The sequence below is a fragment of the Ascidia mentula genome, chromosome 1, assembly GCF_947561715.1.
Source record: "Ascidia mentula chromosome 1, kaAscMent1.1, whole genome shotgun sequence".
In the NCBI taxonomy this organism is placed as follows: domain Eukaryota; kingdom Metazoa; phylum Chordata; class Ascidiacea; order Phlebobranchia; family Ascidiidae; genus Ascidia; species Ascidia mentula.
This window is the reverse complement of record NC_138566.1, coordinates 9,548,168-9,561,018: the sequence shown is the minus strand read 5'-3', so window position 1 is coordinate 9,561,018 and position 12,851 is coordinate 9,548,168. Positions and strand designations below refer to the sequence as shown.

At 36.0% G+C, this 12,851-nt stretch overlaps 2 protein-coding genes across 3 annotated transcripts; both read right to left on the bottom strand.

The window, feature by feature from the left end:
- Positions 1-331: 331 nt before the first annotated feature.
- On the bottom strand, positions 332-2,798 carry LOC145902829 (receptor-type tyrosine-protein phosphatase alpha-like). The gene is made up of 12 exons (XM_082990930.1): positions 2,717-2,798; positions 2,505-2,560; positions 2,286-2,446; positions 2,055-2,190; positions 1,890-1,993; positions 1,739-1,830; positions 1,627-1,676; positions 1,427-1,555; positions 1,249-1,374; positions 1,054-1,193; positions 840-975; positions 332-778 (listed from the first exon to the last, which is right to left on the bottom strand). The coding sequence occupies exons 2-12, from the start codon at positions 2,538-2,540 to the stop codon at positions 719-721; spliced, it is 1,170 nt and encodes a 389-aa protein (XP_082847056.1). The 5' UTR covers positions 2,541-2,560; positions 2,717-2,798; the 3' UTR covers positions 332-718.
- LOC145902811 (hemicentin-1-like) lies at positions 2,785-8,985 on the bottom strand. 2 transcript variants are annotated; one of them, XM_082990913.1, is made up of 20 exons: positions 8,852-8,985; positions 7,952-8,772; positions 7,775-7,883; positions 7,254-7,432; positions 6,883-6,994; positions 6,531-6,700; positions 6,328-6,475; positions 6,039-6,238; positions 5,871-5,982; positions 5,631-5,812; positions 5,463-5,574; positions 5,199-5,389; positions 5,026-5,137; positions 4,756-4,949; positions 4,393-4,501; positions 4,261-4,316; positions 4,015-4,148; positions 3,758-3,840; positions 2,910-2,983; positions 2,785-2,851 (listed from the first exon to the last, which is right to left on the bottom strand). In XM_082990913.1, exons 2-19 carry the CDS (start codon positions 8,208-8,210, stop codon positions 2,980-2,982), a joined length of 2,466 nt encoding a protein of 821 aa, XP_082847039.1. In that variant the 5' UTR covers positions 8,211-8,772; positions 8,852-8,985; the 3' UTR covers positions 2,785-2,851; positions 2,910-2,979. The 2 variants fall into 2 exon arrangements, with proteins under 2 accessions (XP_082847039.1, XP_082847046.1); XM_082990920.1 differs by having other exon boundaries at positions 4,393-4,489.
- Between the last annotated feature and the right edge of the window lie 3,866 nt (positions 8,986-12,851).

The window sequence follows — 12,851 nt, the reverse complement described above, 5'->3', positions numbered from 1 at the left end:
ATAAGCCGATACATGAACAACGCATTTGTGATTTTCAACCTAATTGTTTTTGTGTTTGTTTTTTAGCCATGATCTAAAAACTTTTTAATTCAAAACATCCATGTAAGCAGGGTGTCAACTATGGTTGCGTTTCAATTCGTCATCAAACAAATGTAAAAAAAAGTATCTTATCCTTGTCTGGTGACAGACGAACGTGGGAAGATGCGAGGAGAAAATGTTCTGAGCTTAGTAGAAACCTTGCTAGTATATCTGATGCCGAAACACAAAATAATCTTGTTGATCTTGTTAAACATATTCCTCACATTTGTATTTCTTATTTAATAAAATTTTGGCGGCAGAATAAAATGATTTCTACAGTAATGCAATAAATTTATTTACATCAACCTTGTTCAAATTGACGTATGCGGTTCAAATATTATAAAAAACGTAATTTTTACATCGGTTGGTGCGAACACAAACGATACACAGCCAAGTAAACACATAGCGCTCGGGTGATCAACTTTATGTTATCTACTATTGTCATTGCGCCGAATGCGACTGCGATGTAAATTTATGCAAAAACAAATGTCTTATTAGGATGTAGAGAAAGTGTTCGGACATTCCATCGATACTCAAACTCACTACACACATATGTTTGTTGTATCAGTATCCCACATGACAAATAAAATAAATCTACAAAACATGTTTTCCACCGAACGATGACGTCATAAAGTTTCAGTCACCTTCTCTCATGGTCAATGTACAACTTGATCAGAGAATAACAAGCCTTGTATTCTTCCTTCAAAAGTTGCAAAAAATTTACTGCAGGGTTACAAGGAAAATATTGTTTTAATTCCTACCAATGAGAGATGCAGATCACACATAGACTCACTGATGTCTTTGACCGTTTTGAACACATCCACTAATATCTCGACATCGAAGCGAGAGATGAGATTCCAGACAACACAGAACATCACGGATTTTGAAAATCCCTTACTGGAAAACAATTAAATAAAAATTAAAATACTTCCCAAAAGCATTATCTCCTGGCCTACTAAACATTAACATTCTTACCTGGATATCAATAACATGCCATTTTTATCTGCCTTGGCAATATCAGTCTTGAGAAACGAAATGAAATTTATGAAGTCTTTGCCGTGTTCTGGTTTCTCCTTCTCAGGAAAAAAGTCGAATTCAACCCATGTTGTATTTTTCTAAAATAGCCGAGTTTCATGGAAAAGTAGATCGCAGAATAGTGGAAACCCTTACTTGCGCGTTTCGATCCTTAATCAAAAGATCCGTTACTTTTGCACTTCCACGATTGGTTTGTTCAACACAATCCACACAAAGATCACCCAAAATCAAATTTGTGTTCAATTGCGAGGAAATATTCTCCTAAGCACATGAGTTGAGAAAGTAGTTTAAGCAAAGAAATGTTGCGTCTTACGAAAACTGCCGACTTCCCAAGAAACAAAACGATTCCGTAGCTCTTCTGACACAAAACTCTGAAAAATTTTTCCACTTGATCAGATTTAGGTTCTTTCCCAATTGTCAGACGATTCGTGCCATGATACGACTGAAAAATTACAGGATCAGCAGATATGTATAAACTATTATAACATTATTGTTTTTCAAAGAAAACTTCACCTTTAATTCGTAGTATTCAGTTTGCTTCGTTTTTTGTTCGGCTGAATGATCTAATCATAACAAAATAAGGTTAAATATTGCTTAAACTTTTATGTGTCATTATTAAGTTTACCGCCTGTCCCCTCCATGCAGTTTATTTGTAGGACATTAACGATCTTAGTTAAATCCTCAAATTCCTTTTTTATGCTGTTAGAATACGGCAGCCTAAATCACAAGCAAACGTTTGTAAAATCGACACACATTAAAAATGCACGTTTTCTTGCCGTTTTTGTTGTTCTAATCTTTGGTTAAACTGTTTAACATCCAAATTCGTTTCCATAAAGTTTAAAGACTCGTAAAGGAGTCTGTGAAGCAAAACATATTGGTCCTGCAGCACAAAAGACGGATTTTAATAAATAGTTTCATAAACGTACTCTCTGTTAACTCACGGAAGTTTGCACCATTTCCATTCTTTGCTCTCTCAAACGACAAACTGCCTTGAAAATATCAAGTGAACCAGTTTGGTTTAACTCCTTCATTAAATAATCAAAAGCAATAAAAGTTCCAGTTCGTCCAATGCCGGCACTAAGACATCAACACTTGAGTCAATATATGAACATCATAGTCTACGTGGAAAATACACCAGTGAATTGCGTATCGCGGTACAACATTAATCGAACCTGCAGTGAACAATAGTGGGAATATCTATATTTAAAGATGTCTTCCAGTGCTCCATATGGATAAAAACTTCTTCCACAAATCTGAGCAAACCAGTGGTAGTTTGTGGAACTCCGTGGTCGGGCCAAGCAGTGAAGTGATATTGCGTCACAGTGCGTTGTTCCTGCAAATGAAGAACAAGGTGATACATGAATTTGGTATAAACCCAATGTATGAAATACCGATACATATGCGGTCTTCCCTTCTTCGATATTCATCTTTCTGATGACGTAACTCCCTTTAAAGATGACGTCAGTTAAGTGGACTTGCACTTGTTTGTGGTTTTGGGAGTGGCCGATGTGTTCAGGCCAGTAGACGGCGCACTTTGACTTTAAAATTTCTTTTGACATGATAACGGTTTGCAAAATAATCATAAAGTGTTTAATTACAATACCTTGCCCTTCTCACATATATTGGTGAGCATTGCAATTACTCTGACATTTTGTTCCCAAACCATTGTCCAGAAATCATTCACAGTTGTATCGATGGGGCCTTGGGTTGCAATCCACTTGTTTGTTTGTTTAAAACCCTGAGAAATATTACAAACAATGTAAAATTTCCAGGAAATCATTGCTGCAGTGACAAACCTCAACATATGATGCGTTAATGTAATCATTTTCGTTGCTTTTTAATCCGCGAAGAATCACTCTGTTGTTTTCATCTATATGTACACGGTATTCAAAAATATATACTGCTATTTTTGTTGCCAGGCATACTAATTAATCAGAATTGCTCTTCTGGCACTTAGTTTCTAAAGTGTTTATTGGAAACCAACGTTTCGTCTGCCATCCGGCGAGACTTCTTCAGGGTTATGTCAACAGTAAAGCATCACGCACATGAAACACTAAAAACGTAGGAAAAACGCAGGAAAAACGCAGGAAAAACGCAAGAAAAACACAAGGAAAAGGGAATAGATAACACTGGCACCGCTTGCATCGCCACGTGAACCAGGTGTGTAGCGGGGCGTAACATTTACAACAAGTTGTTGTATACAGCAGGAAAATACACGCATTGCTCCTTATCGTTTATATGACGTGCAAATCCTAGTGTTGGAGGACGATCATACATAACGTCTGTTCCTGGAGACGCTCCACATCCACAAAAATTACCATTGCATAAACGATAAGGAGCAATGCGTATATTTTCCTGCTGTATACAACAACTTGTTGTTAATGTTACGCCCCGCTACACACCTGGTTCACGTGACGATGCAAGCGGTGCCAGTGTTATCTAATCCGTTTTTCCTGCGTTTTTCCTCCGTTTTTAGTGTTTTATGTGCGTGATGCTTTACTGTTGTCATAACCCTGAAGAAGTCTCGCCGGATGGCAGACGAAACGTTGGTTTCCAATAAACACTTTAGAAACTAAGTGCCAGAAGAGCAATTCTGATTGATTAAAAATATATGTTTATGAATAAAAAAGACTTAAAGTCATACATGGCAAAATATTCTTGTAACGATTTCGACTTTTTTTCAGCAGTTTCAACACTGAGAAGACTTCTTGATTGTGTTTTTATTTTCTGTCAAAACAAACCACACAAAATGTAAATGTTTCACAGGAGCAGTTTCTAAATCTGTTTTTAAAAGTATGAATGTGGCGCCCACTGCGTATACCGTGTATTTGCATATCGCCCGGTCCTGAATAAATTATGCGGGAAAACTTAGGTCGACGAAACGTTAACTTTACAACGCACCTCATGTTGAGCTTTCAATGCTTGATGTCCGTGCTTGGCGCTCTCCACATAAAGATCACATAAATAAAACTTAAAAATTCTCGTCGCAGTCGAGTCTGGACGACGCTTGGTTTCAACTGGAGAATCTGAGGAATCTGAAATACAGTGGTCGAATTTTCACAAACATTATTGTCAACAGTCCTACTTGACAATTCGACAAAACGCATTGATAGGATATATATATTTTTTTAAATACCAGCTATTTACCTGGGTTGACAGTTTCAAGGTTTATTTCGGGTTTCTTTCTGTTGTGTGCACGAGCCCTAAAATATTTAAATACGATTTAACTTAGTAATAGCTTTGCTTGCGGTTTATGTGTTATAATTAAAGGTCATTTACCTAAACTTCACCAACACTAGCACAGCAATTATGACCGATATGAATAAAAATGACAATCCGATAACAGCTGGTAGCAACCATTGTGGTGTAGATAAACCTGTAAAAATAACTAATATATACAGGAAAAATGTAGTCCAATAGTATGTTAAAAACAATTAGCATTACCAAAAACGAGCAAACGTATAAATAACACGAAGTTATTAAACAAATGGCCAAATAGCATCGCTTTATGGATCAAATGTTGCTTTTGTTTTTACTAACTGACATTGAACATACGGTGTCATTATGCAAAGAAACCGGATTGATAATAAAAAGTAAAGCGTGGAAAATCATTTGCCAAACAGCAAAATAATTCCGTCATACCTTGTGTCTGTTGTGGGGACAAAACGGAAAAGTTGAAACTTTCGTAACTAGATCCAGCGTGGCAAACAAAAGTACCAGAATCACCGACATCGGAAGATTGAATATTAAGTGTACTTTCCGTCTTAAATTTGTTGACTCTCGTGGTTTCAAAGTTTATTCGATTCGGCGAGTTAGTCGATAAGTTTTTGTAGAAACTGAAAACGAGAAAGTATTATTTTACATAACATGCTTTCCGCGAAATTGAGAAACCGTATAACACGAATCCCTCACCGTGTCCAATACACTATTGGGTTGTAATATCCGAATGAAGTACAAGTTACGTTTGCAGATTCGCCCTCTGCTATTGTGACGTAACTTGATGACAAGGAAATGTTGGGTGTGACTAAAAGTTTTCATTTTCCCGAAAAACGAAAAACAAATAACAGAAGAACTCAAAAACTCACCAAAAAGAGTAAAGGTTTCTGAGGTCATTTTCAAACCAGGAATATTAGAGGCTTTGCAGTGATAACTTCCAGCATCTTCTATGTTGGTAATATTAAAGTTCAACCAGGATATGGATTTGAATTCACCGACGGATGTACGTTTTTGGCAAACCGAGGAGGTGTTAGTAGTGCAGTTTGCTACATGATCATTTCTATGGACACAACGTAATATTGATTTCATGAATGTAGTGCGAAACAAATTTTTCATTTTGCCAATCGCTTTACCGAATCCAATATGTTGTCGGCAATGGAAAACCATCAGATTCACAACCAATTGTAAACGTTTCTGGAATACTAACAACTTTGCTGGTTTGAGTAACAGATATATTTGCTGGTACTGTAGATGCATTGGTTAAATGGGAGCAATAAAAGCAAATCATTACGATTGGATACCTCTAATTATAAACGCCTTTTCCACCTTGTCAATATGATTGTTTGTTGACTGACAAACGTAACTTCCTGAATCCGCAACATTATCAATCATAAAATTTAATCGAGCTGTTTGCGAATACTTTGTGTTATTTACAATACTCGTGTAGATATTAGAAGTTGTAGCTCCGATGACAGATTTATTTCTAAAATTTAAAACCAAAGTTACGAATTTGTTGAACTGATGCTAAATCATGTGTTTACCTTTTCCACGTAACGTTAGGTCTTGGAAACCCATAAGAGACACAATCAACGTATTGCCGATGAAACTTTTCCGCAATAATTTCTGATGCAGAAAGTGTCATGTTTGGACGAACTAAATACATCTAACAGTTTAGCTGGGACTTAAACAGTTTATGGTCACTACTATACCTTTCAGAGTGACTTCTCTTCTGGTTTGAGACAGCAGGTTTTTGTCCTTGCGGTTTTCGGCCCAACATTCGTAAGCCCCGCCATAAGTTGCGTCAACTTTTTTTAAGTGAAGGCGTTTTGTTACGTGGTATCGACCTTGCGATAATATTTGCTGGGAAACCGACACCGAATATGCAAAGCTTGTTATCAAATTTTCTCGTCTAAAAACAATAAAGAGGAAGATATTAGCTCAGCTTTACAAATATTAGGGTGTAATGCAGAAAACTTTCCGTCAGGTTTTGCATTTTACCTATAAGCATTTCCTGTTAAAAAGTCACAATCTGCCCTGTACCAGTTAACTGCAGGCCTGGGATTTCCATACGAAGTGCAATCAACCGTAACATTCTTCCATTGTTCCAAGTTCAAATTTCTTCGGGATAGTGTGATGTTTACTTTAACTAAAACAAGGTGATTTTTACTGTAGTTTAAAAATGTATTTTATGTTAATCTTACCATGTATAGTTAACTTTGTAGTGACCATTCCGCACATATTTTCCGCAGCACATTCATAATTTCCGGATTGCATGACGTCACTTCTACTAAGCAACAAACCAACTTGACCCTTGTATTTTCCATTGTTATCATTAATTTGGACAACCGATGCTACAGTATTTTTTCCGTTTCTGCACAAGTTTCACATTTCCAAAAAGTTTACCATAAAGTGAAAAGAATTTGAAAAATGTATCAAGGTAATAGGATTTCATGCAATGGCATGATTGGCAGGATCGCGCCACTGCGCAGGTTCTTGCTTGGCATCAATTGATTTAATTGTCTATATTGCGTAACGTTAAAACAGTGCACGAACCTCGTCCACGATACAGTTGGTTTGGGAAATCCAAACGAAACACAATCAACGTGGATTTGTCGACCGTATTCAGCAAGAATTGTTGTGTGGCTCAAAGATATATTTGGAGCAACTGCAAAACATGAATTTAGCTGTGAAAGGCAGCGGCAGAACCAAGCAGGTACGATCGCACCCATAAGAATATTTCATAACACTGAAAAAAATTAATGCAGAAGAAGACAAAAGGGTTGTTTTAATATTGATTTGTTTGTTGTTCACTATAGCGTTCTATACGTCTGTCACGTGCATGGCTATCTACACGTCTGTATGCAATTGAAATCGTCATTATTGCGTTAAGATTTACAAATTTTGAAACAAAACATTTGACTTACCAAACACTTGCAAATACTTCATTTCCAGTTTGGATCCAATCCTATTTGTTCTCATGCAAGTATAATTCCCCGATTCCCTCACATCAGTCACTGTTATGTGAAGAGTGGATGAACTGTAGGAGGAGCTGACAGATTGATAAACGTTGGAACTACTATTGTTGGCAACTATTGCGTCATTTCTGCGCGATAAATGAGACTTGTTATCACATTTCCTGACTAAAATTTGACTTCCTGCATTTACTTTTGAAACTTATTAGTTTTTTCTGGACAAATATTTTGCTTACTAAGATTAGGGACCTTGAACTTTTTGGGGATATATACAGGTGAGTAGAGACGATTAGGGGGTGGTTAACCCACAAGATTAATATTACCCAAATGGGCTGCATGTACAACGGATTTAATAGCAAATATTTCTAATTGCAGTGTAAAAATAAGATCTAAAAATGTGTTTTATATGGCAGTGCGGTGTAAAAAACATACTTCCACAGTTGTAATCACAGGTATCGACAAATATTTTATACCTCATCCATGTTATTGGTGTGGGATGGTTTTCTGATAAAAAGCAACTAACAGATTCATGATTTCCATAGTTTTCCGCAACTATTCTGTGTTTGTCAATCTCAATCTTTACTGCGTAAATGTAAATGAATGTTACAGTATTGGAACCCACCTTCATTAACCAAACTTGTTATTGTTACCTTCATTCAAAAAAGTGCTCTTGTAAAATTTGCATTTCGATTCGACTCCAATGGCTTCAATTTCAATGTTACCAAAATGAAATGGACTAATATCCTGGATGGAATAACTGAAGTCCACACCTCTGTAGTTGGTTGCTAAAGTTACCCGTCTGTTTAGGTTGTAAATTGCTCTGATACTTTCACCAGTTCCGGGATGTCGGTTAAATAACCAGGCTGTATATTCTTTACGTGTCCATGGCAATTTTGGCGAACCCACCATGCCATAACCTTGAATCGTAACAAACAAACCACATGTTTTCCTATGACTAATATAGTTATGATTGTTATCTATCCGTTCTTCACTTGATTTGAAAATATGAGATAAAGATTTTGATTTAAATTTTGCATTTTAATTTTAACTTTAATCATGGTAATTAATATGGGATAGCCAATATTTCATGAAAAATTATTTACGAAACGAAAACCTATTTTCCGTTGGTAAAAAACAACTCCGTCTGGCCACGTAAATTTGTTTTCAAGACGTCTACCACCTAAATAATCAGCTAGAAAACAAGAAAAAATTACTTGCTTTCTATTTCTGAATGACGTGAAAAATTTTATTGGAAAAAAATATCCAAACAGATTTAAATTAGTACAAATGTTTTTTTTACGTATTCTATTTTTGTTGTTTGCAAGACGAATAAGTCTGTTTTGTGTTTCGGCATCAGGAATTCTCGCAAGATTTCCAACAAGCTCAATACATCGTTCCTTCGCATCCTGCCAAGTTCGTTTGTCATTGGACATTGAAAAGAAACGATATGTGCATGGTTTCGACGAGGAACCTACAATGGAACGATAACTGCCTTGCTCACAATGAACTTGTACATTTCTTGAATCAAAATAGTTGAATAAAACACTTACAGCCAAACTCTTGAGATATCAACATAACCAATGTCCAGATCATCACACAACTGTTTACTGCTTCTGACATCTTTATTTGATCGCTAAATTCTAAGACATTAATGTTTAAATTTTCTTGAAAGGTGAGATCTGCTGAAATTAACAAAATACTGCTCCTGTCATTGGTGCTCACAAAAAGATGTCAACACATTATCCAAGAAAGGAACATGTTTTCAAAGAGGACAACTTTCATGCGAATGCAAAGAAAGTAATCCTTCACTGTCGAAGTTACCCGAGTTAATGATACCAAATAAGCGTGAGTGCATAAAGTAACAGAAAAATCACGGGCTACAGCCTGAAAAAAAAGTTATTTGCACACGGATTTTCTAAGAAAGGGATAAGAACCATTCCTTATGCATATGAAGAGATATAATTCGACATAGCAACTTTAAGTTTACCTGCTGGATGAATTGTTCCAAAATATTCACAATGCAAGACTTAAAATACCTTGCAATGCAAATATGCCATTGTTCAGGTTGCCTTTTGCCGTGGAAATAGTTGTTGCGTGGGTGGTTTGTTTGGGTCACAGCGGCCCTCACAAACGAGATACGACTGATCATTAGGCCTAAAAATTAATACTTGTTCGACATCAAAACTATGTCAGCAACGTTTCCAAATCATGTCCGGTTTGGTTTCAATATTCACAGATGTAGTTGTTGAATGTGAGAGTGGTACTTAAACTTTGAATCGTAGTAGTCAGAAATTTTTCCGACTTGCTGTCCCAGTTAGAACTAACGCTCTTAAAAGATTGTATGCGAACGATTACCTTTCTAATGCCTTGTTAGAATAAATTAACATGACTCTGCAATGGTACAACACGACTCAAGCAACATTGCAAATAAACCTACATATGCAATATTACGTTACAATCTCACAAAGACCTGAGGCTTAAAGCGTCCTCCTAAAACCGTTTCTTGTTCTTTAGGGGCCGGGTATACTGGCCCCAAGCTAGATCAGCTACTAAACTTTTCCATTATTATCAACCGTGACATTAGCTGTTAGTCGGTGTGTATAGAGGCACAACATATAGAAGTTATGTGTTTAAGGGATACAATGCGAAAACGCAAATCTAACAAAATAGAACTGGTCTTCATAGGTTTTACATTTTAACCTTTGTACGTAGCTGTGGGAACGACTTCAACCGAGCTGTCTGTATGATCGTTGTTTAGGCTTCACATGGGAATAGAACAAGTTCCAATAAATATTTTTAATTTTGGTTGACATGAAGAAATGTACAGGTGTAGCAACGCAGACAAGATGCTAAACTCATTGTAGTCATTGAAGAAACGCAAAAGAATGATTGTCATGACATGAAATAAGTGGTTCACGTCATTAACTTATAATATTTCTTCGTTGCAATCACCAGCATTCCCTCTCCAAGATATCTTATGCACAAGACGAAAACCTTTGCCAAGCAGGTTCTTGGTCATAAGCAATCTGTAAATTCTAAGGCGTGCCATGAATAAACCGGATATCCATAAGCAACAAGGCCTTCAATGAAAACAAAAAGCACATTTACATTTGGATGCATCACTGTTTGATGGAAAAACATTTGGTTTGTTGTTTGATTGACACTTGGGCCAAAAAAGTTTGTTTTATCTAGTTTGGTGAATTGCGCATCTCAATATGATAAATGATATGTGACTCGTAGGATATTTTGCCGTGAATTTTACATCAAACACGATTTTTAAAGAAGCACATAAGCCTCAGAAAGCAATCGTATGAAATATTGCTGACCAATTAATTTTATATTGAAGTTAACCTTTACATTTTCTTAATTTTGCATAAACAATTGAAATAACTGAAATACTTAAGTCCCAATGAAGCAAACAGCAGAGAATAACAAAAAAATGATTTTCCTAGCAACTTTGGCAAAATGTCCATTTTTCATTCTTATAAGAGCTATGACAAACCTGATATATTCCACCGGAAAAAAACCGTATTGTCTGGCCAAACAAACTTATTTTCAACTCCATCCAAATACCAATCTTAAGAAAATAAATCAATGTAATGTATTGGTATCTTTGTTAACGCTGTTTTTTCAAAACATTGTGATTTTAATTTATTACAAAGAAAATTACTTTTAAAGTTTTTGTAAATATAATTTGAATAATTTCAATATAATCTCAGCGCAATTTGAAACAAATGTTGATTTCAAGTAACATATATGTTTATTACGACAAACAAACCCACAATACAGAAATCATACCAAGGTAACGTTCCCGTACACTGTATTAAGAGCAAAGTTTTGTAAATATATTCCTGATGTGTCTATCTTTTGTATAACACATTCTGTGTTGGTCGGGATTACAAAACTCCAAGCACAATTATTGTCGTAAGCAGGGCAGCCATCAACAGGGTGGGAAGGGGTTAGACTCCTGTTGTTGGACGTTGAAATAAACGTCGGGCATGACCTCGTTAAGGTGCGAAACGGTGTGCAAAGTAGTTGTTTTTGTTTCTTCTATGCGCCATGGCATGTACAGGCAGATACACTGCAATCACGTTTGCAAAGTGCTAACATTTTGTCCAAAATAATTTTTATTTATCAGTTTTTACGTGTACTGTGTGTAGGCTACACCCATTTTAATAATAAAAATTTTATGCAAAAAATCATTGTTACAATAGGTTAATGACTGCGTCAATGCGCAAACTTTGTAATGAATGCAAACGTTCGATAAAGCATGATTGCCCAAAACTAAACACTCCAAAGGTCGATATGCTGATCCGTGCTAAAGAAAGTTGTAAGACAATGACCAATCTGCATTATCAGATATTTTAGATCGTATACAATGGTTTAATGTGAGCTCGAATCTAACTTGAGGCTTACAGTGACGAAGTACTTTCTTTGTATTTGTATGAGCAAATGCACATTAGAAACTAACAGCCTTCCTTTGACACTAGTTTAGATTCTCTTATAAACCCATTGGCAAGGACAATTTTGAGCGCGTGTAATTAACCCTAAAACCTTTTCAAAACAAATAATACTCTGATAGCAATTACAGAATATAAGCCGATACATGAACAACGCATTTGTGATTTTCAACCTAATTGTTTTTGTGTTTGTTTTTTAGCCATGATCTAAAAACTTTTTAATTCAAAACATCCATGTAAGCAGGGTGTCAACTATGGTTGCGTTTCAATTCGTCATCAAACAAATGTAAAAAAAAGTTTCTTATCCTTGTCTGGTGACAGACGAACGTGGGAAGATGCGAGGAGAAAATGTTCTGAGCTTAGTAGAAACCTTGCTAGTATATCTGATGCCGAAACACAAAATAATCTTGTTGATCTTGTTAAACATATTCCTCACATTTGTATTTCTTATTTAATAAAATTTTGGCGGCAGAATAAAATGATTTCTACAGTAATGCAATAAATTTATTTACATCAACCTTGTTCAAATTGACGTATGCGGTTCAAATATTATAAAAAACGTAATTTTTACATCGGTTGGTGCGAACACAAACGATACACAGCCAAGTAAACACATAGCGCTCGGGTGATCAACTTTATGTTATCTACTATTGCCATTGTGGCCAAATGCGACTGCGATGTAAATTTATGCAAAAACAAATGTCTTATTAGGATGTAGAGAAAGTGTTCGGACATTCCATCGATATTCAAACTCACCACAGACATATGTTTGTTGTATCCAGTATCCCACATGACAAATAAAATAAATCTACAAAACATGTTTTCCACTGAACGATGACGTCATAAAGTTCCAGTTACCTTCTCTCGTGGTCAATGTACAACTTGATCAGAGAATAACAAGCCTTGTATTCTTCCTTCAAAAGTTGCAACAAATTTACTGCAGGGTTACAAGGAAAATATTGTATTAATTCCTACCAATGAGAGATGCAGATCACACATAGACTCACTGATGTCTTTGACCGTTTTGAACACATCCACTAATTTCTCGACATCGTAACGAGAGATGAGATTCCAGACAACACAGAACATC